General features: G+C 42.4%; 3 protein-coding genes across 4 annotated transcripts; 1 reads left to right on the forward strand and 2 right to left on the reverse strand.

Annotated features, from left to right (window-relative positions):
- The first annotated feature begins 1,075 nt into the window (after positions 1-1,075).
- On the forward strand, positions 1,076-15,971 carry LOC146495130 (transketolase-like). Its single transcript, XM_085146797.1, has 14 exons — positions 1,076-1,357; positions 2,631-2,748; positions 3,008-3,121; positions 3,745-3,842; positions 6,085-6,276; positions 6,508-6,626; positions 7,968-8,164; positions 8,319-8,483; positions 9,103-9,259; positions 9,873-10,003; positions 10,114-10,197; positions 10,349-10,442; positions 10,584-10,706; positions 12,747-15,971. The coding sequence occupies exons 1-14, from the start codon at positions 1,251-1,253 to the stop codon at positions 12,932-12,934; spliced, it is 1,887 nt and encodes a 628-aa protein (XP_085002923.1). The 5' UTR covers positions 1,076-1,250; the 3' UTR covers positions 12,935-15,971.
- A 597-nt stretch (positions 15,972-16,568) lies between these two features.
- LOC146495131 (uncharacterized) lies at positions 16,569-20,776 on the reverse strand. 2 transcript variants are annotated; one of them, XM_085146802.1, is made up of 8 exons: positions 20,629-20,776; positions 20,352-20,513; positions 19,888-19,988; positions 18,587-18,673; positions 18,182-18,329; positions 17,723-17,802; positions 17,537-17,630; positions 16,569-17,071 (listed from the first exon to the last, which is right to left on the reverse strand). In XM_085146802.1, the coding sequence occupies exons 2-8, from the start codon at positions 20,461-20,463 to the stop codon at positions 16,662-16,664; spliced, it is 1,032 nt and encodes a 343-aa protein (XP_085002928.1). In that variant the 5' UTR covers positions 20,464-20,513; positions 20,629-20,776; the 3' UTR covers positions 16,569-16,661. The 2 variants fall into 2 exon arrangements, with proteins under 2 accessions (XP_085002928.1, XP_085002929.1); XM_085146803.1 differs by lacking the exon at positions 20,629-20,776 and having other exon boundaries at positions 20,334-20,449.
- A 146-nt stretch (positions 20,777-20,922) lies between these two features.
- On the reverse strand, positions 20,923-26,623 carry nsun5 (NOP2/Sun RNA methyltransferase 5). The gene is made up of 4 exons (XM_085146800.1): positions 22,934-26,623; positions 22,304-22,511; positions 21,616-21,780; positions 20,923-21,210 (listed from the first exon to the last, which is right to left on the reverse strand). The coding sequence occupies exons 1-4, from the start codon at positions 23,856-23,858 to the stop codon at positions 21,021-21,023; spliced, it is 1,488 nt and encodes a 495-aa protein (XP_085002926.1). The 5' UTR covers positions 23,859-26,623; the 3' UTR covers positions 20,923-21,020.
- Positions 26,624-26,782: the final 159 nt, after the last annotated feature.

A 26,782-nucleotide genomic window follows, 5' to 3' on the forward strand; every position in this document is an offset into this window, starting at 1 on the left:
ATAACTTAATCGGGTAGTAGTTCCGGGTTTAAATGACAAATTGAATGCTGATTTATTTATTTATTTATTTATTTTAAACTTACACAGCTGGCTTTTTCTCTTTTACTTACCAGATCATCTGCAGGCAACAAAAGGGAAGATTCTTCAAGAACACCAAAGAGGAAATTGGGGGGGGGGGGGGGAAAGGAAAACTGTCACACTAAATCAAACGTTGTGCAGACCTCACCTGAATGCTTGTATGTCTCCTTCATTAGGAACTGGGTGGTGATCTCTTCAGTCTTCATTCTGTAAATATTTTACACCAGATAACCCTCTCCTCTGATCATGACCCGAAAAGGCCCACTGCCTTTTCTTAAAGAGGTGTTATACGGTTCTTCAGTCTTTACACGTGGCATCAGTCACACATTACTGAAAGAGCTTCATTTTTTTATTATCTTCATAGTATCATCACAACACGAGCCCAAATGTCAGCGCCTTAAGCTCCTGTTCAAATGTCAAGTGCATTGAATGTATGGGCTTAGTGGTGATGTTGGTCGAAGCTGTGTAAGAATGTGGACAGCAATGCTGCAGCTACAAGGAAAGTCCATTTGTATAAAATGAGTGCATTGGGGTCTATTTATAGAGCGGTGTGCCCGCATTTTGCAGCCTGTATGGATGCATGAGATGAAACTCCACAGTACGACTTCACGATAAATAAATAAAACTTTCCCGCTGTTTAAAAAATGACGAATACAAAAATCTGTCAGTATAAACTGATCTCGATGTGCATCACTTATTTTATATTATAATATATATTTCATATATAATGTGCTCCCACTTTTTTTGCACGCATTGTTTTGGTTTGCATAGTCGCTGTCTGTTCTTACAGAGGGTGGATATGCTGAACCTGAGCGTCCCTGATCAGAGTCTGTGTGCCGGCTTGCTGTGAGCGTTCACCCCCGCGTGTGGCCTTGGTTTTAGTCCAAAGCCTTCCTACTGTCGGTTCATGCGACAGTTTGGACTAACTGCAGGCTTCGTTTGGCCCTAGATTAGCCATATTCATAGGCTTCGCTTGCAAACACGCCCCCTCCCTCCCTCCCTCTGTCTCTGTGGTTAAACAGCGTTATCTCTTTTTAACCCCTGCCATCGTCCGCTGCGCTCTCCTCGCCTTTATTCTCAGAACATAGACCGGGGGGAACTTTTAACTCTTTTAACTCTATTTTACCGGCTTGCGTGTGAGTGAGTGTGCTTCTCTTCGGTTCACCGGCCAGATGGAGGACTATCATAAACCGGACCAGCAGACGGTGCAGGCGCTCAGGAACATCGCCACCCGACTCCGGATCAACTCCATCAAGGCGACAACTGCAGCGGGCAGCGGGTAAGATGGTTAAACTGAGCAGGAGACGCGTGACAGCAGAAAACGTGGTTTTATGCACGTCGTTTTTATCCGTTTAAATCTCGATGTGTGATTTCTTTCATTTATGAGGACCTGCTTCAGGGAAGCGCATCGTAATTACAGATGAACTACTCGGAGAACACAGTAACGTCTGTTTTAACGTGTAAAATAGTCAAACTGTGTATTTAAAATATTGTAGATGCACCATATGAAAATCTGTCTCTGTGTGTGACGTGCCTAAACTTTTTTAAGCATTTCAATTGTTTACCTGTGCGTATAGTTAGTTTTATACCAGAGTCTGTGCGCAATTTACGCAAAAGCAAGGGCGGTTGGGCAAGTTCATGTACATACGTATACATACATGCTGCGAGCAATATCCCGACCGAAAATATAGTCTTAATGTATTTAATTATATGTTGTGCCCCTTCAAAATAATAAAACATGTTTATTATTTTAGCCGTTTGGATCGAGCTTGCTGCAGGTGCACTGGTGTTCCACTCCTCTTGTCCTCCGAGATCACTTACGCAACACACACATACAACTCACGCCGGACAGTTGCTTTATGTGGCTATTGCTACGGCTCATGGGTCGATGTGTTGTGCGGCAGCAGAGCAGAGAGCCGCTCAGTGCGCAAACATGCTTCTGCAGCGCCTGCGTGCCCCGACGGAAACGGTTAAGAGGCAAAAGCGAATAACAACGTCCAGTGCGCACTTTCTAAGTCACGATGACAAATATGCTGTCATGATAGAAAATACAATGACCTGGAAAATAAATCGGACTTTTCATTATTGGTGACTCTTTTTTTTTTTTTAAATTTTATAAAGAAATAAATAAATTGTTTCTTTTTTCTTTCTTTCTTTTTTAATTATCTCATTGCATTTTTCATTTCAGGGTATTTAAAAAAAGAAGCTTTAGTGAGGTATTTTTGGCATGCCGCTTGGAAAATGACGTTGAGAATAACATAGAAGAAATACAATCTTCTGACTTATTTTGTGTTAAATGGTCATGATTTAGTGAGTTACACGTTGAATGGTTTGTACTATGTGCGCCCAGAGGACTGAAAGAGCAGTGTAGGAGCTATTGTATATGTGCTTACTGTTGTGTGACCTTGATGATAGTGTGATGGCCTTACATAACTCCCCAAATACTGATGGTCTGGCTTTAATTAACCCACTGAATGTGCACTGACGGGATGAACCGGACAGTTAAACTCAATTTCTAATGTCATTTTGCCTCTGCACCTATTTTGTTGCAGTCACCCCACATCATGCAGCAGCGTGGCAGAGATCATGTCCGTGCTTTTCTTTCATTCCATGAAATACCGACCCGAAGACCCACGTAACGCCAACAATGACCGGTTTGTCCTCTCTAAGGTAATGCGCACACATCCATAATGGTTGTAGACGTTTTTCAAAAGCATCAACACACAGAGGGAGGTTGAACTGAGTCAAATAATATGCATGTGCTCTAGTGTATATATATATATATGATTTTGATATAGCATGTGTCTAAATAACTCACTCATATAAGGCTCTAGCATATATATTACAATGCTACAAAATTAGTGCAGTCATCTGTGTTCCCTCTGTTCAGTTATCTGATCAAGGAGCTCTGAAAACTTTGCCTCCTCAGGGTCACGCAGCCCCGGTGCTGTATGCTGTGTGGGCAGAGACGGGCTACCTGAAGGAGAATGAGCTTCTCAACCTCCGCAAGGTCGACTCAATCCTGGAGGGACACCCGGTGCCGGTGAGGCAACATTGAAACCTGCAAGAAGTTTAAGGCTTTGAGAGTCACTACCATGAATCAGGAATATTTTAAAACCTTTATGCTGCCTTTCATGGTTTCCTTTCATGCTTTCTTTGGAGTTGAGAGAGAAGTATTTGTCGTGTTTTCACACTGAAGTTGATACGTCTCACACTGCGCTAAACACACACGAACAGAGTGAGATATATTGAAAAGTTAAGTAAAATCGTATATATGCTATGCTTTCCGACTTTTCTGTTAAATACTGCATAGTTTATGGACAAGTGTTTGTGAATAAGAACATTACAGTATCGTTGCTGCACACGAGACGGTGACACGCTTCCACAGATAACAGCAAAGCATCTGTAGGCAGAGACAGCGAGACAACGCTGCGCCTGTGTGACAGAGATGCTTTGTCGTCTGCTGCAAACATCAGTGACACTTTGTCCACATGAACCCAGAAATTTGCGCACTGTAAGATCCAGACCATAGCTGCTGTTCCAACAGTTTCACTGCTGCTGCTTTTATGATCCATTTAGAAATGAAAAACAATCCATCTGCTGTTGCTTGCTTAGCTTGAGCTGGAGTGAGTAATGTGCATCTTTTTTATGTGTGCATGGATGCAGAAGCAGCAGTTTGTGGATGTGGCCACGGGATCTCTTGGTCAGGGGCTGGGAGCCGCGTGTGGAATGGCTTACACTGGAAAATACTTTGACAAAGCCAGGTAACACAAACAAAGTCACACTCACGCATATAAACACAATCATTTTGGTGGGGGGCGTGCACATTTCTGCAGAAGTGCAGCAGCCCAGTTTGCATCTGCACACATTAAGATGGACTGTATGAAATTATGCATGACATAATGTACGCTGCAGCGAGCTGCACAGACATGTGACATTTCTGCCTGGAGCTTGAGAATAAAACGCTCTCTGACAGGCTTGGTCTGTGCTGACATTTAGGCAGTCACTTAGAGCTTATGAGAGGCGACCTTCAATGCTGTTTTACCTTCACATCAGGATTAATGGTGCTGGATGAAATCAGTGGCAGTGAGCTCAGAGTTGAATGCATATAAAAAGTTTTATGTTTGTTAAAACAGTGTACTATTTTTTTTTTTTAAATTTCTTTCAACATTATTCTTCACAATTCAAATGTAGTTTTTTTTTTTTTATCTCAGTGTTTTGACAGCAATGCAGCTCCTACTCAGCTGAATTTCAGCTGATTGAACTCGCTCCACGTTTGTCTCCTTTGTTCTTGCGTGGTCTGGAAAATACCGGCCGTTTCTGTCTGACAATAGATGTTTAGAGCCGTGTAGCCTGTAGCATGCTGGATTCACATTTTCAAAATTTGTTATGATTTTCTATTTCTTTTTTTTTACGCATCGGAGGTGAAACCTGACTTTCAGGATGATATTTGGTACATTTGATTGCGAGCCGAGCAGAATGTGATTGCTTGAAAGGCAGCTTCTTTTTTTTTTTTGCTGTTTTGCAGGGAGTGCTGCACTTGCACTCTGTGTTGGCTGTCCTTCATCTCTCTCTCACTCTTTGCATTCTATGTGCACTCAATTATTTCTGCTCTAATAATCACACACGCAAAAGCACAGTTCTCCCTCATCTCCCTGCCTCACCCATTTGCCTCACCACCTCTTAAAAAAATGATGAAATCTTTTATTGTGCTGCTATCTACCTGGGCTCCACTGTGCATTCAGACAATAATAATGCATGGAATAATGTGTGTTTGCATGGTGCATGCAGTAACAACACACGTAACAACAACTACTGGCTGCCGGCTGCATCACTGGTTTCATAATATGATCTGAGCCCAGAACCTTTGAATAGCAACTGCATCAATGCCACTTGTGGATACTCTCACACAATAACCTGAAGGATCAAGTAAGGAAAGCATGTGTGTGAGAGGTATCACCTTGTCTGACTTAGACAATTCACACCTACAAACACTGGATGAAGGAAGGTGTAACACAGACACACACACACCTTCTAAGGGAGTCCAACTACAGGAGTAAAGGGATTACTCCTGTAGTTGGACCAGTTATATTACTTGAAGACTACTGTGAACATGAGTGGATATGTGTGTCTTAGAATATGTTTCGATGATCACCACCTGGAGCTTTTATCACTGAGTTTTACATTTTTGACCCCCTGTTTGAGGACTCTTGAGGCTGTTTGTTTTGGGTCATTGTCATATTTCAGCATTAGTTTGGAAATGCAGACCACCTCCCCGATATTGTGTAATTCACAACAATCTATCTCGTGTAAACTCAGAAATAAACATACAGACAGTTGATTACATAATTTCAAGGAAAGATGCACTACAGAATAGTATGTGATTTGATTATGTTCAAAGATTTTTTAACATTTCATCAAGGTTAATAAACTGCTTTTTGCTCTTTCTTTCTTTGTATTACTGTAGAGTCTTTACCTTACAATATAAAGCGCCTTGAACTAACTGTTGTTGTGTTTGAATTTGAATTTGAATACTATCCGTTTATACGCTTTATTGGTTTTTCCGTTGTCCTTTCCCTTCAATCTAACGTCTCTACCTCTTTTCTCTCCAGTCCCACCTCTGTGGAATTCCCCTCTTCTTCCTTTCTTTGTGTGTCGTGTGGTTTTTTGGGGTTTTTTCCTCTGTGGTCGGAGTTGGAATGCGTGGTGTAATTCGCCGTGTCTCGGCCTATCTTCCAGTTTTAATGAGAACGTGTCTATTTGACTGGAAAGCTGTCAGGAGTTGTTACGCCACAGAAGCAGCTACTGAGGATGATCACAGCGTGGTGGGGATAAGGATTGGGGGAGGGATCTGTTTTTGTCTGTCTGTGTGTTTAGGTGTCATGGTCAGCTGTGACATCATGCCACCATAGGGGGGCATCAGATGATGGGAGGACGTGAAAGGACAGGAAAATGGAGCTGATATGAAAAATAACTAATTTCTCTTTCCCCGGTATCTGTTTGTAGCTATCGGGTGTTCTGCCTGTTGGGTGACGGAGAGCTGTCAGAAGGCTCAGTGTGGGAGGCCATGGCCTTCGCCTCGTACTACCAGCTAGACAACTTGGTAGCCATCTTGGACATTAACCGACTGGGTCAGAGTGACCCGACTCCCCTGCAGCACCATGTAGAGAAATACCAGCGGCGCTGCGAGTCCTTTGGGTGAGCCAGGGGGGAAGTCAAAAACTATCTGAGTGGGTTATTTAGTGCTTCAGTAACTGCTTAAGGAGTCAATCACAGAATTGTTAATCAAACTCAGCTTCAGTCATTTATTTATAAAATAAAGTGCACTTGTTCTTTAATTAATATGTAAGATTTGCTGCTCAAAATTAGTTTTTTATATTTTGACTCGAGCATAAGCACATGTAATGTTTGACTTGTCTGTTTCCCCAGCTGGCACGCCATCATAGTAGATGGCCACAGTGTGGAGGAGTTGTGTAAGGTGCTGAGTCAACCACGCCACCAGCCACTTGCCATTATCGCCAAGACCATCAAGGGAAAGGGCATCCCAGGTATAGCAACTATGCAGACAGTGGTTCAGAGTGCTCAAATATCAGTATTTTGTACTGTAATGAGCACCAGTTTCCTCTTCCTACTGAATAAATAAAGGTTGTTTAATCATTCCTTAAAGCATGCAGATAAATTGTTAAGTTTTACTGCTTAACATTTAAGATGTTTTTAAAAAGTGCTCTAAAATCCTCCTTTTTTTTTTAAAGACTGGGTAAAATGTGGCATCTGACTGGGAATATTAGATCTGTCTGAAGTTTTCTGAACTGCCCCAAGCACCCACTGTGAGTGCACAGAGGCCTTAACCCACCCTTAATCTAGGTAGCGCTTCGGTGCTTTAGCTGCTGCAGCTCCATAATCCCTCAGAATGTGTAGGATACACTCCCTACAACAGCCCATTGTACTTATGTTGTGATAAGCTAAGTTGGAGTGTGTGCGACCGACCGCATGTGTTTGTTGGGGAGAAAGAGACGGTTGTTATGAGAGGGTCTTTGTGTACAAAAGAGTGGACCAACAACATTTCAGTGTTGTTGCAACCTCTTGGCCTTAACCCTTGACCTCTGCTACAGGCTGATGTGACCCACTGGTGTGGAACATTGTTATGAGTGTGACAGCATGTGCACCTGCATGAATGTGGAGGGCATACGCTTGCAAGACGTGGACAAATTGGTTCCGTTAAAGAAAGAAAACTGAACAATGGTCGCTTAAATAACTTGAAACTGACAAAAGTAACAAAAATTGAAATGTACTGAAAATTAACACATTTAAAAGGTCAAGGTACGTCAGTGTCAGGTAGCACCATTCTTCACTGTTTGAGCTAAAGTGGTTTTAATGAAAGATGACCGAGGAGGACACCACCACTGAAAACAAATCATTTGTAATTTGTCAAAATGCGTGTTGATGAGTCATGAAATTTCAAGACTATGGCGGCATGAGCCAAATGTGCTGCCCAGCATCAGGAAGCTTATGGATTCTCTGACAGGATAATGAACCAAATCACTCAGCCGAAAAGACCCGGTGTTCTGAAGTGACCCAAAACCTGCTGAACATCTGTTGAAGATGCAATGCAATGCAAAGCGATGCAATTTTTGTGAATCTTTGAGACTTCAACAGTGTGTTTTTCCCTAAATAAATAAAATGCATTTTTATGTTGGGTTCACGCATGATTAGCCCAGTGCTGACCTATCCGGGGTGTACCCTACCTTGAGGGTCTTGTGACAAGAAGAAGAAGATAGATCAAAATATTTAAATGTTAAACTTTGATTAGGTGTTTGAAAGATCACTTGCTTCTGTTGGTCAAAAGAATAGATGCTCAGCGGATACTTAGGCACGTCTGTGTCTTTCAGCGGCTGAGGATAAAATGGGCTGGCATGGTAAACCCCTGCCCAAGGACATGGCAGAGAGCGTGATCAAGGAGCTGCAGAACCGTATCATCAGCTGCAACAAGCGCCTCTATCCTGCTCCCCCCAATGAGGACACATCCCCTGTTAGCCTCCGCAACATCCGCATGCCGAGTGCACCCAGCTACAAACCTGGAGATAAGGTAAGATCAGTGGTAGCAGACAATCCATCCAAGTAATTTTTACCTGTACATAACATTAGATCAAAGAAGTAAATAAAATCTTTTTGCTATTTTTTTAAATAAAAACTTGAGCCGAGCGTACTTTATTGAATCTGTTTTCTCCCCATGTGATCAGATCGCTACAAGGAAGGCGTACGGCATAGCTCTGGCCAAGCTGGGGCGTTACAACGAGCGTGTGGTGGTTCTGGATGGAGACACCAAGAACTCCACCTTCTCTGAGCTCTTTAAAAATGAACACCCCAACCGTTACGTGGAATGCTACATTGCAGAGCAAAACATGGTGAGGATGGTTCACAGCAAGAAAGCTGGAGAAAGTTTCACAGGTGAAGCTAAAGTGTGAAGAAGTATGAGAAGGCCAGCACGTTACTAAAACAAAATAGACTTAAGATTCAAACGCTGATGTATAGAGTGGTAAAAGATGTCCATCAGCACCTGTCTGAAGCTATTACATGTATACAAAGTGTTTTGTATAAGGTTTTTCCACTTATCTTTAATTTTCCATTGGGGCACAGTTTGCTTACCAGATGTTTTTGATGTGTCGCTGTCCTTTGAGGAGCCTTAACGTCAAACGTCCAATGTTTACTGTTCCTGATTGTTATCAACCATTTCTTGGATCCTTCCAGGAAACAATTTTCACCAGTTTTCTTAATGAAGAAATGCATCATCGCATTGCAACGTAATATTCAGTATATTCTGCAGCACCTTCACAAAGGTGATGACCTATGCTGCATCTATGCTAGCAGCTCTATGAGGCTCTACTTTATTCACACTAATTACAAAGTGTATTGGAAACTGTAACTATATAGTGCTCGACTTCTTTAAAGCAAAAAAACCCCCCACATAGATATAAAATATGCTGAACTGCATTACTTTCTTAACGCCTCTCATCTCTCCTGCAGGTGAGCGTGGCAATTGGTTGTGCTGTACGAGACCGTAACGTAGTGTTCGCCAGCACCTTCGCCACCTTCTTTACCCGCGCTTATGACCAGCTCCGCATGGCCGCCATCTCCGAGAGCAACATCAACCTCTGTGGCTCCCACTGCGGTGTCTCCATCGGTCAGTTACCATCTTCCCTTTTGTGTTATGTCTTCACCGTTGTGAAGAGTGCACAGCGTTTGGTTTATTATCATTTCACACCCCACAGTCAATACTGAAAGGACAGATTCCACTGAGCAAACCAGTCACAGCCGCTTTGATTCTGGACCTGTGGTCGCTGTTTCTCTCATTCCATATTTTCCTCAAGTTTAGTTTGGGACACTTTTGATTTTGGATCGAATCCACCCACTGAATCATCATTGGACTTGTAGTGGTGAAAAATATGAAGTTACTGTTTTTGCATGTTGCTCCTGTTCCAGTATCGCGGCACTGGTTTGAAGCTCTCTTCCTTTTTTAATTGGTTTTGAACCCCATAAATACTAAACCTTTGCTTCTATCTTCCTCTGTGTTATTGTGTTGTTCACATTCTCTCCTGGTATCAGCACTCCTCCTGTCCTTCCTCTCTGTCTCTGCGTCATGGAGGTGGTGACAGAGCAGACTGAATCTCTGTCACCTCTTCCTCCCCCTCCTCTTTCTTCTTCTCCTCCTCCTCTTCAGGTACACTGCATGTCCACCTTTGCCGACTGAATGACATTGTCTGTTTCTTGTTGCTTGTGTGTTTGTGCATATTTAGGTGAGGATGGACCCTCTCAGATGGGTCTGGAGGATCTGGCCATGTTCAGAGCCATTCCTGCAGCTACTGTCTTCTACCCAAGTGACGGTGTTTCCACTGAGAAAGCTGTGGAGCTTGCCGCCAACACAAAGGTACTCATAATGATTTTTGATAACGGGAAAAAGAAAGAAAAATATTAAGTACTTAAGATTATGTATGTTAAAAGCAGCGATTCATTTTGATGCTTTCTGATTTGTTCTAGGGTTTGTGTTTTATCCGGACAAGCCGCCCAGAGAACAACATCATTTACAACTGCAACGAAGACTTCCATGTCGGACAGGCTAAGGTTTGTTGCTGCATTTTATTCAAAATGTTGCTCTATGCTCTAAATAAAATCTGTTTATTGTTCTAATTTTGCTGATCTGTTTAGACTCTGTGCACATTTTCTTCTGGAGTAGAAACAAACAAAGACAAATGTAGTTTCCCTTCGCACACAGGTTGTATATAAAACCAATGATGATTATGTGACTGTGGTTGGAGCGGGAGTGACCCTCCATGAGGCTCTGGCTGCTGCTGAAATGCTGAAGAAAGGTATGAAGAAATAAGAAAAAAAAAGATAAAGCTGACCTGTGACATAAAACAGTGCAAAAACTATTTTGCTTCATTGCTTCTTTTTGTCATTACATTTTTAAAGACACTGTTTCATATTCAACTTCCTCTTTTGCCGTTCAGAGAGAATAAACATTCGTGTGATCGATCCATTCACCATCAAACCCCTGGACTCCAAAACCATCATCGACAATGCCAGAGCCACCAGAGGACGCATTATCACAGTGGAGGACCACTACTATGAAGGTGAGGAGTCTGCACAGCGCCCCCAAGTGAAAATGAACAAATGCTGTATATAAAAGATGGCCAGAAGCTCTGTGTTGAAAATAAAAAGCAAGCGCAATAAACCTGGTCTATTAGCCAGCAGGGGGCACCGACTCTGTTTGGGAAAACGATGCTAAGAAGTCTGCTAAGAAGAAAAATGACTGCTGCTTACTTCATTTTGGACCACAGTAAAAGTTTTCATGATCAGTTTGTTGTCTGAACTACTGGTTCAGTGTATTTTTTAATGCAGCATGAGATTCAGTTTGTTTTGTTTTTTGGGGGGTGGGTTCTGTTTAAAGTCAAACAGACAATAAAGTGGGTATCATATAGGGTGTGGGCTCCTGGTGTCTGGCACGTTTGTCAGCCAGGTCTGCCTCACGCTCACCCGGGGATGCTCAGGATGTCTTCTGAACATCTCCAGGTGAGGTGTTATAGGTATGCTCTACTGAGAGGGGACACCGGGACACAGAGACATCACACCTCTTGCTCGCCTTCCCCACAGAAGAGATGGAGGAAGAAAACGCTTGTTAGTGGAAGGTCTGGCAACACTGCCTGGGCTGCTGGCTGGCTGCTTGGATGGAAACGGCAAACATGTCAAAGCCAAGGATTAAAAAAATGAATGGGTATCATCACAATGGTTACATCAATCTATTAAAGACGGTCTACAGAAATTAATTTCAAGATAAAAAACAACAAAATAATTTAGGGGCAGGACTCTCTCTCTGTATACTCTCTAATGGTTTCCTGACCTCTCTACTGTCCTGTCAATAGAGGCTAAAAGCCAAAACTAAATACATTAAAACAAAAAAACATAACTTAAACCAAGAAGTTGTATATTTCCTTCACCACAAAATTGGGAAAAAAAGAAATTTGTAAATTTAAATGAGTATCTGAATTTAAAATTGCAATAAAACTTCTATATGTAGAATATTTTATTATTATATCTAAAATATGCTGATTATTTTTTGACCGTTTTATATTCCTGTTTGGTCAAAGTCACATTAGTCTGGCAGCAGCAGGAGAGATTTAAGTAACAGGCATACGAGGGATTGTTATGCAGCTGCTTGCGTATCTGCGCTGCTTGTGTATCAACTCATGAATAAAAAAGCCCTGAGCAGCAAAGGACAGACGTCTGTGTAGAGACGGAGAAGCTCTTAGGTGGAGAGAGAAGAAGGGCCTGAGGAAGGGAGGAAAAAGACCGTATGGGATACGGAACGTCGCAGAGAACTAAGGTGCATGTTGTAGCGGTAAAGAGAGAGGCGTACGCTAAGGAAAAGGTAAAACAGATATTTTTAAAAATGTTTGTTGGGGGGAGGGAGGGAGGACAGAGGGTGGAAGTGGAAGAGCCTGTCAGGATTTCTTAATTTCATCTCCGGCCTTTGGGCTCTCAGTGACCTACATACAGTACCAGCATGGCAAAGAAAAAAAAAAAAAAACAAGCATCCAATTTTTGCTTTTTCCTTTGTCTCCTCTCAGCCACTGTGTGTGTTTCTGTGAGCCTAAATTTAGCGGTTTGTTTTTCCTTCTTTGAGAGAACTTCTGTCTGTGAAAGAGACAGCACCCATTTGATTGCACACACTTTAAAATTCAGATATATATAATAGGTTGTATGTAACTGGAAATCTTAAAGATTGTGGCCTGTCCAGGTAGGCCAGAGATGTTTTAGTTCAATAAAGTGCGGTGACTTTTTCCGTCAGGTACCTCTTAATGGCCAGCGTATAAAAGGAAGTAACTGCATGTATTACTTACACACCTGACTATATTCAGCCTTCAGATCGCATTCCTAAAGGGGATGAACGTGTGACAGGAGAGGAGTGAGAAAACAGAGGGAGGGTGGCGCCAGTCCTGTCAGCACACATTACATCTCTGCTGAGCGTAATCGCTCATGGAGGTGTAGATAGATTAAATATGACAGAAAGGTGAAAGACACTCGGAAAGATGCCGAGCAACTTAGAAACTTGATATTTGGACGAACTACCTGTTAATCGATAGTCTTGTCTGCTCTGTATTCTGATTCCTCAGGTGGTCTAGGTGAAGCAGTGTGTTCGGCGGTGGTGAATGAGACCGGCTTCACCGTCCACCGCCTGGCAGTCTCCCAAGTGCCCCGGAGCGGTAAGCCCCACGAGTTACTCCGAATCTTTGGCATAGACCGTGACGGCATCGCTCAAGCGGTCCGTAAGATGCTCAGCAGCTCAGCCAACGCCAAGTAGGAAGGCTGCAGGAGTGACAGCAGCGGGAACAACATGGAAACTGACTCCGTGGTTAACCGGTTACCTCCACGGAGGCACCAAACAAACAAAGTAAACCAACATGGGGGGAGGGATAGCACGACTGGCCCACTCACGCTCTCCTCCTCATAAACCAATTGGAGGCATTCGTTTAAAGCAAAACAAAAAAAAAAGAAGGTAACATGATTTCTCTCTGTCATCAATGTTGTCTGACACCCCCGCCCCAGAATTTTACCCTATCACTTTGTGAGTTCAGTAAACACACTTCCTACCCCTTAAACTCACCCATCCCCACACCTCCACCCTCTAGTTCCTTCCTACCTCTCAGAGAAAGTTCTGGTGCTGCTGTAGTGTCTCAGTGAAAGCAGTGAACGTGGTTTGGAGTGACGTCAAGTCTTTATCGTTTTTTCTGTGGAACCCCCTCTCACTTCTTGGGCTCAGCGATATGAGCGTCTGCACCCAGTACAATTTTGTAAAGTCCCACCCGACATGAGCAAAGCAGGGTGTGGAGAAACTCTGGTTTGGTCTGTTTTGAGCACTGACTGTTTTTAACCTGTTTTGACTTGGATAGGACTGTTTCACACCAATAAAGGGATGGTTACTTCACGGTACTTGTGTCTGAGGTCTTTCTTGAGGGTTTCGGTGATGGCACGAAGCAAGCATCACAAGCATCTTTTAAGTTTGAAGTCAAAATCCTCCTGTTTTCTTATCTGCAAGTGGCAAATTCAATCACACAGTGAAGTATTTCAAGCCAACTGGTTGCTAATGTGACCAATAAATGCAGAAATATCAGGTTAATAAATGGAATAGAGTCAATTATTTCAGATGGATTGATATCGCTAAGCAGGATTTTGTGTCCATCTGTCTGAACTCTCACTGTCTGATTCAGTTTCCCAAATTGCCCTGCAATGATGCTTTGTATTAAACATAATATGAGGAAAAAAACAGGGTCTCAGTATTGGTCTTACTCCTGTCCTGTCTAAATTTGTTCTTCTTTCGCTTCTTTTTCCCCTCTTCCTGTTAAAAGGGAGTTCTTCCTTCCCACTGTCACCAAGTGCCTTCTCATATGGGATCAGGAATTGCTGGGGCTTTCTGAGACTGTTGTGATTTAGTGCTTTATTAAAGTGAATTACCATCACTGTCATACTTTAATACAAGAAAACCATCATTAATTTTATTAGCAATAGCCCTGCTATTACTGCTATGAAAATGTATTTTCTGTTTAAGTTTGTATGTGCGTTAATTTGCTGAATAGTGGTCACTGTGGCCTCAAGCAATCAAATAATTGCTTTAAACTAAATCTTTCCATTATGAAGCAGTCAAATTAAAGTGTTCTGGTGACTGGCTGTAGGATCACACAAGCACACAGCTACTGTGTATCATCTATATTTAATGTGCGTTAATAATTTAACAGCCCATTGAAAGATTTAAGCTGGCTGGCTTATATACGTACAAGGTGACAGATTAAAGGAAAAATGTGGTGTTTCCCCAGAACAGCTTTGGGTTGATTCTACAAGACTACTGGAGTGATGGAGCACCAGCGTCATCTAATGTGACGTGAGGATGTGTGTCGCATGTTTTCATGCTTCTTAAAGCATTAGATAAGCCATTTGCCCTATGGATGAGGGTGAAGAGACCGCTCCTATTATGGGGTTGTTGATTTGTGGTGAGTTTATCCTCTAAGTGGACCTAAACCATGGCAGAAAAATGCAGCCCACAGCATAAAGGAACTATCAGAGTGCGGCTGTCAAACATTTGGGTTTTTTTTGTTGCATGAGATATTGTTAGATGCTTATATAATATATAGAAGTACGTCTGTTATAAACTTAATTCAGATTTACTCATAACTGCAATAAAGTCATTAAACTATGAAATTTAGATTGTAAGAAAGATTAAGCAGCAACTGAGCATTAACACTGGATGACACGCAGACAACAAAGATTTAATTTAGCCTTCTTGAAAAAAAAATCTCAAAATCTGAACATGACCATGTCCACACTTCTTGCTTACATTATATTTAAAATGAATTTTCAAAAGTTTTTTCTTTGAATTTTCAAAATTCAAAGACACACAAAAATATATAATATACATTCTTTCTGTATTATTCAAATAAATACTGAGTTTAAGTGATTTCCAACACACTGCCTATTTATACCGACACTTTATTGTAGCCTAACCTATAGATTCAAAATTAAAATGCCTGAAGAAGACATCTGTGATCACAGTGTAATATTAATTGAGTACATAAATAAGTGTTATTTTGGATAAAGAGTTCTTGAACCCACAAACACTGAATGCAAGCTTTGCTTTGGTGTTAATAGGACAATAAGATCCTCCCCGTCCTCATACCTGACTTCAATCCTACACTGAATTTCAGGACCTCATCACCTTTGGCCTCCTGTAGCGCCGCACGACTCTGTGTGGTGTTTGAGATGGACAGAGTGTGTCACCTGGGGGTGTGTGAGGGAGCAAAGTGAAATGCACTGACAGACTGCGTGCGTGCAAGTACAGTATGTGGCTGTATGTTTACACTCTCCACACACTGTAGGTGCTGTGGCTGCACACAGGCTGGCTGTTTCTCTCTGGAACGCTGTCGTACTGTTGACCACAGGCGGTCGCCTCCTGTCACATTAGATTGCTGCTTCTTGAGCACCTTCAAAACACACATGCGAAATACATGCAAAATAAAATTCAGTCATGCAGCGCACATACAGATTATTCACAGGCATTTTACAATAATTATGCCCTAACTCTTCAAACACCACAAACGCAGAATTTCATCATCCTTCATACAAAAGCAGCACACTCTGTCTTTTTTTCCTTATTTTTATTGCTTCACATTGACATTCGTGAGCATGATAGACGTCCGAAAGAAAAAAAGGTCATTTAGTAAGAAGAGAAATGAGAAAGTCAACCGAAAAGATGAAAACATAAAATAACATTATCGCACTCCCGTATTCGTCTTCCCTGTCATTAGTCTTTCCAGGTACATGAAAAAAGCATCTTTCAAAATATTGTGCATACATACACACGTAAGCATAATTCCCCATACATTTCTGATGAAAATCGGGAGTCGTATGAATTTTGTTGACAAGAAATAAGAGTTATCCATCACCTGGTTACTTTTTCCACTGCTAAATTTGCAATAAGTATTTATCTTTTATTATAAAGTCCAAATGATAGAGCTCCTTAAATAATTACATGCTTTTGTCTTAAATTCATTTAGTACAACAGTGCTCCAGGCTACCCTACATCCTTACACATCACTGAACACCACACCCTGTGAGTAAATAGAATATGTTACATACATTCATATATTTTGGTCCTATGTTCATTGCAAGATGCAACTTTAGCTTTATTTAAATTTTCTAAAGCTAACGGAAAAATACATTTATTTTAAGGAGATACAAAAAGAGAAATTTCTCTGAATGTTTAAGGCTTAAGGACACACTTGACACTTGAATGTATAACTGAGCATATAATTGAGCACTGAGCATCTCAGTGCGACACCTCAGTGGTTTAGGCATATAAAATGGGAAAATATTTGGGGGGTGGAGGGTTGTAAAAGTCAAAGAAAAAATTCATTAAAAACACCAAAAAATATTGCTTTTTTCCCCTCTTTTCCATGTGCTGTGGGAGATCTTTCTGTTCCCTCTTATTTCCTCTGCAGTGATCTGTCACATCCAGTTAGTCAGTCCCCCCTCCCTCTTTAGTTCCTGTACTCATCCCCACAGTCCCCGATGATCGCCATGAGGTCCCTGGAGCGTTGTGTCACTGCTTCGATGGCGGAGAGATCTTCAGCCGTCAGTTGCTGGTCAGAGCTGCAGCTTCGCAGGCTTTCACTGATGTGCTGCCCCGCCCCTGCGACACCTAGCCGGCAACCCACAATGACTCCACCCACTGCAGGCCGGTCCAGCACGTAACGCATCGCCACGCTGGCTATTGAGGAGTCACGTCTCTTAGCTACCGTCTCCAAGGTGCCGAGGAGATCTTGGAAAAGACTCCAGCCACCCCAAGTGTTGATCATGTTCTTGTACTTGGAAAGGGAGGCGGTGTAGAGCTCCGCCCTAGATATGGGCTCCACCTTTCCAAGATAGCGTTCAGAGAGCAGACCGCCAGCTGCACCAAGAAAAAATGGATGTAAGTGAAATGGAGGGGGGGCGGATGAAGGAGTTAAAAGTGTCAGGGTGGGGAGAGGGGAGAAGAGGGAGGACAGATGGGGCGGAAGGATGGAGATAAGTAAGAAACGGTAGGGAAAACATGAAGGGAGGGGAGAAGTGATGGAGGAAAAGAGGTGTACATGGAGACCATAGTGGTTAGGAGGAGGATGGGATGCAGAGGGGGGAAAGTTAGCAGAAAATAGAAGGTGGGAGGGGAAAAAATGAAAGCAAGGGAGAGAGAAAGAGGATGTGTCGTCATGTCATCTGACTCCATCTCAGAAACCCACCATTTTACAGTCCCGCACAACAATATTAATGCACAACTCGCACGACTAAAGATGAAGTAACGTCTACTGAAGAGAGACTGAAGTCGAATATTGCTAATGTAAGATGACTGCATGCAAATAAAGGAGTTATATCTCACCGAGCGTGCCGTAAGTGAGGAGCTTAATGTTGTTGGCCACACAGAACTGCTCCATCCTGGCTGCAGGTCGCTGATCAATCACCGAGTACTGAACCTGCACAGACGGCCACATTAAACACAAAGAGAAGAGGAAGACTATCCTAAATGCGATGGAGCAGTGTTCTCACACGTAGAGGGATGTGTTACCTGGTTGCTGGAAATGCGGATGCCTTTGCTGGTGATCTCTTCCAACCTCTGTGTGTCAAAGTTAGTGAGGGCGAGCTCACCTGAGGAAAAAATAGTCAGATTCTTAACTTGTGTGTCTGGGAACCAGCACACCTCTGGTACTGTAGTCAAGATTTAATGCAATGCAATAACGACACACATTAGTCAAGATTTGTTGTTAAGAGTCAAAACCAAATCTGTGTGTATGTGTTTTTCTATCCATATCAAAGTGCACGCTGATATTAAACCATGATTAGCCACCAAAAGAGTCTAATTCTTGTGTTTATATACATTTATGTCGTTCTCCTCAGAGTTTCCCAGAGTTCAAAGCAATTTTTTGTCATTCATTTTTGTCACTCATAAAAACTTATGAGTTTATATTATAATCATATGTTGTCCGTTCATTTATAAATTGTGCATTTAGTAGTACAGCTCACATACGTATGACTCCTTCCTGCTGCAGGTCAGAGAGGTGACCCAGTGCCTCCAGATATCTCTTGTCCCCATAGTCCCACCAGTGAAACTGAACACAGTCCAGGGTGTCCACCTGCATTCGAGTCATGGACCGCTGCAACGCCTTCTCCACCACCTGCAAGAACAGAGAGAGTTCAGCTGATTTCTTCTCCCAGAAACATCAAAAAATGTCAAAGCTGAGTGCTGGATTTTATGGACTGATACTAGAATCAAACCTAACTGTATCTAAGCCATTCATAGAGATAAAGACAGAAAAGAAATACTGGCGAGGTTATGATTTGATTCTTAATAAAGACATGCACTGCTCTCTAGTGGATAAAACCGGTCTCACTGTTAAAAGCACAGCAGACTGAGCATTGCTGAGTGGCTCACCTTGCGCTCCATCAGTCCAGGTCTTGGTACATATTTAGTCAAACCCTGCAGAGCCGGGCTGAGACTCCCAGAGGATCTGGACTTCAGCTAAAGATCAAACAAAGATAAAAGTTGAAAAAACACCAGTGACTGAGCGGGGTTACATTTTACAGCTAGACTGAACACACTAATTCTGAATTAAGGGTGGAAGAGTTAAATAGCATATGTGGATGGGTTTTCTTTATATGGGGAAAAAGCCTGGACAGCTTGTGTGGGGAAATAAAAACAAGAAGCTTGCTGAAAGAGCAAAGAGCTTTCCGGTCATCTGCACATTATTCCAGGTGAACAGCTGACAAAGGCTGATACCATCAGACTGCCGCAACACATCAGCTGATATTGCATCAACTGACCTGAGTGCACGCACTGGCACTGGTGAGTGTGGGAGTGTCTTAAAGTGCACGCCAAGTATCTGCACCTCTGTGAATAACCAATGCTAAAAAAAATATCAGCACTTTCTGCTGTAACACAAAACTTTTCCCACGTGCGGGACTATTAAAGGTTTATTTTATCTCTTATCTTAGCTTTAAATTCTGATGTAATTGTGTTTTCCTACAAAATACTTGACAAGGTCCTGTCAAGATCTCCCAAGGCAAGGTCGTTATTTACTGTCAAATAACTCATTCTCAGTATATGACAGAAAATTACACAGGTTTCTGTCTCTAAATCAGGAACCCTGCTCTACCCTTTCTGCTCTCTGTAGTTCATCTTTTCCTTGTTAATATCACACATACAAACACACTGCAGTACATCACTCCAACTGCAACTGTGTAAACATCAGATTTTAAACATCACAGTGGTAAGAGCCCCCCATCCCTCCTCACTCAAGTTTAATTTACCTGTATTGATATCTTCCAGCACACTGAATAAAGCTGGCAAATGGTTGGCAAAACTGAGGTTTCTTCAAATTAAAATGGCTTTTTTCTTTCCATTGTTGTCAAGCGGTTGCTCATAAGGGATTGTGTAATTGCTGGGGTTTCTTTCTGATATTGTAGGGTGTTTATTATACTGTATGGTCTTCCCCTCACCCCAAACCAATTGGTGCCTCTCCCCAAGTCTGGTTCTGTCTGCAGTTTCTTCCGATTCAAAGGGAGTTTTTCCTTCACACTCTCACCAAGTGCTCGCTCATACGGGGTCATTTTATTCTTGGGGTTTCTTTCTAATATTTTAGAGCCTTTACCTTACAATATAAAGTGGTTTGAAGTAACTGCTGTTGTGATTTGGCGATGTGTAAGTAATACTGAATTCCGTATATACACACTTACCTGGCTGTTAAACTGTCCAAAGATTTCCTCTGCAGGCCCGTAAATGTCTGCCATGTCGAATGTGGTTAAACCAGCATCTACATACTCCTGCATGGCCTCAACTACAGACATGAAAGGAAAGAGGAAAGCAGAAAAAAGGAGGAAAGTAGCGCAGATAAGGCGACGAGTGGTGGAGCTTAGAGTAGTGTGAATCATTTCTAGTGTATCAGTCCAGCTTTAATTATCATCCTTAGTTTGCCCAGATACGTTTTAGCTATTATTGTTTATTTATCCCAGAACAATTAAAATAGACCAACAGTACAACTCTACATGAGGGCTTCATTTATTGTAGGATTATTTTATTAAACTGCACTATAATTGTACCTAATAAAATCACTGAATGAATGAAGCATACGAAAATAAAATAGAAATCAATACACCTAGCGATTTTTTTAAGTTATAGCTACCCGGGGTTTACTGTTCACCTGCCCTGACTTTATCCACCGTTCCGTGCGCCCCGGACACCTGCCACATCCCGTTCAGGACCCGGCAGATCTCCAAACCTCCGGACAGTGTCACTTTGGGTACCGAGGACATTCTGCTGTCAGGGCCGAGGGAGAAGCTGCTGGAGGTGGCCTGCCGTCTTACTCCCCCCCAGTTGTAAATAAAAGAAAAAGGACAACTTTAATAAGTGTCCTTGCTGGGAGCGGTGTCGTGCATTAACCGGTGAAGCACTAATACATTCGTGTTAAAGTGACTTACTCCGTGTACGCCAAAAGACCAGCTGGACTCAAAGCCGGCACGCAGCACTGCAGGTCACCGCTTATCGCCGTCAAATTGAAAAATTTATCAGTTACAAAAGAGTTTGGTAACAGTTACAAAACAGACCACTGTTTCCACCAATAGCTGACGCTGTTTTACCGGAAATAAAAATCACTCTACAGGCAAGCTGGCTGCTGATTGCTGCCCCCTGCTGGATAATTCAGGAGGGGACTAAAATACCTGAAAACATATCTCGAAAACAAGCAACACCAATAACACACAGATATGACGCAGTAAAAATAAAAATTATCTTTACTTTTCAGTTACATCTCAATTAGAAATCAACAGCACTGTTCATCCAGACGAACTGTGCAGCAGTCCAATTTTAAATTTCACTCTGCAGTTTCTGCCGCCTTCTTTTTTTTCTTCCTTTTCCTCCTCTTTTTATTGTTGGGTTTGCTGCCAGTCTGTCCTCCTACAGGTGTTGGTCTGTCCTCTGTCTCTGAAGCTTCAGAGTCTTCTTCTGAAGCTGCAGGTCTCTTCTCAGAGGAAGGCAGATTGCGTGGTTTCACCTCTGGGCCGCTGTGACGGAGTAAAGAGCAAGAGTCAACCTACTCACCTAAAAACACTACAGGAAACTTCCGCAGTACTACTGCTGAGAGAAACATTAAAATAATAAGTTGCATAGCCACTTTGATCAGGTAATCATGTTTTATCCCAAAACAAAGATTTGAACAGATCTAGACAGTGTTACAGTAGAATTAAACTAAAAGAAAAAAAAATACTGACAAATTCAATATGTTTTTATGAGCAGACAGGGAACAAATACAGAAAGTCAAATATAATAGACACAACTAAAAACTATTTAGCTAAACACACTGTTAGCTAACCACACAGATGCGTGCGCAGACCTGCATGGCCATAACTCAATGTAACAGCTGGTGTTAAGGTTATTTTACTAAGTTTACATGACACTCAAGTATTCACCTTATCTGAACAGCCAGTTCCTGCTTTGTATTTCCAGGCTCGCTGTGTTTCTCCAGCAGGGCCACGAAGAAGCCGTGCGTGAGGGTCTTGGCAGTGCTGGCACGCAGACACTGTGGGAGGGGCTCCAGGCCTCGCTCAGGCCACTCAGCCAACAGAGGAACCAGTCTGGACGGGGAGACATGAAAGGATTTGAATAACACTTCTAACAACCAGTTTGGCATAAATAACATACCTCAGGGAGCAAAACCCCAACACTGAACACCTGAACGTTTGTTGCATTTTTTTAACATATTTTGAGTTTGTAAAAGCTACCTCAGCCTGCATCTCTACACTTACAAACAAAACCGTAACCCCCCCCCCCCAAATTACATATGTATTATGGATATTTGAAATTATTTCACTGTCACTAACTGCACTTTGTCACAGTCCTCATTTAATGATAATCTTAAATCTTGTGCCGTCAGTGTCATTGCATAGTCCTGAAAATGGTCTCACATACCTGTAATGTCCAATTTTATTGACAACACTACAATGCAGTACTGCTACTATAACATGCATGTGTGTCAAGGTGGAGAGATCACAGAAAAATACAAAAAATCTCCAGGTTTCATCATCTAGACAGCTAAATAAGAATAGAATGCTTTAAAATGATAAATAAACAGTCTGAATGTCTTCAGGCTGTTGCTACCTGAAGCCGGGGTTCTGCTGCAGACAGGCAGCTACCACTTCCTCATTCTCCTGTTTGTGGATGGAGCAGGTGGAGTAGACCAGGCGCTTCAGGCTGGGAAACCTGAGAGCGTGGTTAAGGCAGCGCAGCTGGAAGGAGGCCAAAGAGGCCAGACGAGCCTGCTCCTTCTCCTGGTCAGCAGAGGTGTTGTCCTGGAGGCACACCATACCTGAACCCCGTCACACACAGATTACAATGGTTTTTTGGTTGTTGTTGTTGTTGTTGTTGTTGTTGTTGTGTTTTTTACTATAATTAAGCTGTTTGTTTCTTTATTTGCACACTGGGACTCTGATTCTTGCTTATACTTGTGAAACACAGCTAAGTTTTGCAGTATCTGCTTAGGGGGAAACATGAACTTGAGAGAGGAAGGATGGGTCTGTGATTTCAATAGCAGTTTCTACTCTGCACACCCACATCTGTGACTAACGTTTGTTACATAAACAACAGATTCAATGTTTAAAAATGAAATAAATATGATACATTTTGCATTCAAAGTAAACTAAAGTGTCATAAATTGAAGATACGTATGCACAGATGTTATAAAGAACCCTACTGCAGTCATACAAACACAGGGATAACTGGTCACCCTACCTGAACCACTGCAGGAGGGATCGAGCAGGATGTGCTCAACATCCTTATACTGCGGGTTGTCAGGGTCCACCTTCAGGAAGTCCTGGTTGGCCAGCTGCTGACAGGTGACCCCTGCACGGAGCAGGAGAGTTGACATGGTGGCCAAGCGCTTTCCATCCAAATCAAAAGCAAACAGCCTGCCCTTGTTCTTCATGATGGCTGCCAGCTGGCTGGTTTTGTTGCCGGGTGCGGCACAGGCATCAATGATGTGGCTACCAGGTGGAGGACTAAGGAGATGAGCGGGGAGGCAGCTGGCTTTGTCCTGCAGAACTATGTGGCCTGCTTTGTATAGGAAGTGATCATGGAAGTCAGTTTTAGGAGAGAAGACCAGCAGCTCTGGCAGGTGCAGGTCACTCAAAAAGTATCTGTCTTTCAGGGATAAGTCTTCCAGCCTGGAAGCCTTCCCCAGGTAGGAGAAGCCATCCCTCTTCAGGTAGTCCACAACATCCTCCACAGTGGTCTTCAGAGTGTTCACACGTACATATCTGGGCAACTGGTCTCCAGCGGGGTGCTTGACACTGCAAGGAAGCAGGTCTTCATTCCTGCTTACCTTCTGCTTCACCTTCATGCGAGCCAACTCCGCCTGCAGTCTGGAGCGATGCTTCATCATCATGGCCTTCCAGGATCCGCCACACTTCAGCCCCTGGCCTATCAACAGATCGTACACGAGCACCTTAGCCAGGGGCATCTTTAGCTTGGTATGCCTGAGTAGCTTGGTGGACTCGATGATCTCCTGCAGGACGGAGGAAAACTTCTGGGTCTCACAAACCAGAGCGAACAGCTGCTTGATGTTCTTGAATTGACTGTCGTAAACCAGAGTTTTCAAAGCCCCCTGTTTACCCTCGACCTTCTCCATGATCTCTGCTGCTTTCAGGTACAGAGCCATGGCGAAAGAGGGTTTTTTTTCCTACTGTGCTTAAACACTCCTTTTCTTTTTTTTTTAGTTCTGGGCAGGAAACAACAAGCGAGTTTATTTGAGCTCCGTAAAAGCAGCTTCTTCTACACTTTTCCTCCGTGCACACGTGAGACGAGAGGTCCTGACACCGGAAGTACTCGTTGACGCACTGTTTTTCTTTTGACGTAAGTAGTAGTAAATGGTGCCGGATCAAAGACAGTAGAAAACGTCTCTATCGCCCTCTGGTGCCTGGCTCCAATACAAACAAGTTGTCCTCAAATGTTCTTCTCTCCTTGAGATGCTTTAACAGCGTGGCTTGTCATGAATCGCAAGACTTAAGTTGCTGCGGCAGAAAGAAGATCACGAGGTAATTTAATGACATAAATCACTGATGCAGATTTAAAACACTTTTGAACTGAAACATAGCAAACGTGGAAACTATTTTGATAATGCAGTTATATTTTTACTAAATAAGTTGACATGGATTTTATGGAGGCTGTGTGTGCTTTCCAACAGCAAATATCAATGCATGTTCTGAAGAACATATTTATTGATATGAATAGTAGCGATTGACAGGATTCATTTCATTCTAAACATGGCATAAACAGGATAGTTGCAACTTCAACGATGTCACAGACTATAAATCTATTCTGGATTTGGGATACATGATGATGCTCTGTACTGAGTCTGCACAATAAAGTGCACAATAACCAGTTTGCTTTTTGTCTGGGGGTATGGAGTGGAAGTGTGATTTTCCACTATCTTTATTGAATAATTATTAACTCTGTAACTTCTGTCGGTGCTGTGCTTTTTTGGAAACCAAATTTTCCAGAGGAACCCACCCGAGGGATTAATAAAGTTTTATCTTATCTCATCTTAATACCACATTTTTAATGATAATGATTTGGTCAACTGGCTCCATGTGATTAAAAGACTGTAAAAATGCTGAGCATGTTTCTCTTTTTGCTAACAACTTGTTCTTTACTTTAAAAATTTTAGATCAATGTGATTCAGCCTTTTCCTCAGGATTGATAACTAAAGTGTCCCAACTTACCTGAGCCTGAACTCACAGATGGTGTGATACCTAGTCTAAAAAGGAGATGGACAATCTGGGTTTATCAAAGCACACTTTAAAAGCACTCCTGCTCATGACATGAATAACTTGCACAGCTGTGTAGGCACCATCAATGCTGAATGATATTTGCAGGTTTTCTTGTATTGTATTCACTGGCATCCACAGTGAAGACATCGTGGACAGCGGAGAATCTCCTGGTGGTGGAGCAGACTGGGACAGAGTTCCACTGATGAAAAGGAGAGTCACGGTGGATTTTATAAAAATTAAATAAAAAAAGATTCAGACAAGAAGATTTGTGATCTACACAATCCAAGCTGATCAACGATAAGCTCAGTGTTTTCATTTAATATATTTTTCATCTGCTTGAATGTTTCCTGGCTCACACAGTGCTCAACCTGCTAGATTTTTGTTTGTTATTAATTTATTTTAAGTGTCTAATCTTATCTTTGAATCAAACATTCATACATATATGCATATCATGCACACTTCCTATAATTTATAATCTCTTTCTGCTATTTGCACACTTTTTTACTGTAAATTTCTAAGTTAAATCTGTAAATTTTGTATAACCTGTAAATTGTAAATACTGTAAAACCACTGTCGTTTAATGGTCGGGCATTGCATTGCACAGCTACAAGCATTTCACCTCATGTCATACTGTGTATGGTTGTGTGTGTGACAAATAAAATTTGAATTTGATATACACTATGTTCATTATAATAAGATACATATATACTGTCAAACACCACTCGGACATTCACGCTCAGCTGAATATTAAAATGGACAAATATGCCTCATCTCTGCATACCCTATGATCATTATAGAATGACATGAAATATTAAAACTGAGCTTAATCTTCAACATAAGCAGTAGTCATATAAATTCATATACTCTTAAGCACAAATGGTGAAAGATTTTCTGCAGAATAAGTACTTGTACCTTTTGTGAGGTTTGCCAGTATTAGTTGTATTTGTATTGCGGTGTTTTGATAGTATGGCTTCTTATACTGAAGAAATGGGTCTAAATAAATAACTAAATAAATCCTCCAGCACTCGTTGTTGCAACATATTGCCTGACTCATATTGCAAACCTGTTCTTATCTTCTCTGTTTGTTTTTCCACCTCTACAGTTTTTATATTTTCTCGGGAAGTTCATCTGACATAAAACACTGCTAAATTAAATGTATGCAAATACCCGCTGTGACTTCTTCAACCTCAGAGTCTGCAACATCCAAAGACTGTGCTCTGTCAGATGTATGTGTGATATATATGTGTGATGTATGTCCAGTCAGCAGGCCACAACCAGGCTCTACCATCAGCTAGCAGGCCACAACTAGGCCCCACCATCAGCCAGCAGGCCACAACCAGGCTCTACCATCAGCCAGCAGGCCACAACTAGGCCCCACCATCAGCCAGCAGGCCACAACCAGGCTCTACCATCAGCTAGCAGGCCACAACTAGGCCCCACCATCAGCCAGCAGGCCACAACCAGGCTCTACCATCAGCCAGCAGGCCACAACTAGGCCCCACCATCAGCCAGCAGGCCACAACCAGGCTCTACCATCAGCTAGCAGGCCACAACTAGGCCCCACCATCAGCCAGCAGGTCACAACTAGGCCCCACCATCAGGCAGCAGGCCACAACCAGGCTCCACCATCAGGCAGCAGGCCACAACCAGGCTCCACCATCAGCTGGTCCAAGCCAGCAGGCCACAACCAGGCTCCACCATCAGCCCACAGCCAGGCTCCACCATCACCTAGCAGGCCACAACCAGGCTCTACCACAGGTCTACCAGGTCTATCTGTCAGTCAGTATGTTATCCTCAGTAGTTTTTTTTTTCC

This window comes from Neolamprologus multifasciatus, chromosome 20, assembly GCF_963576455.1.
Source record: "Neolamprologus multifasciatus chromosome 20, fNeoMul1.2, whole genome shotgun sequence".
Classification (NCBI taxonomy): domain Eukaryota; kingdom Metazoa; phylum Chordata; class Actinopteri; order Cichliformes; family Cichlidae; genus Neolamprologus; species Neolamprologus multifasciatus.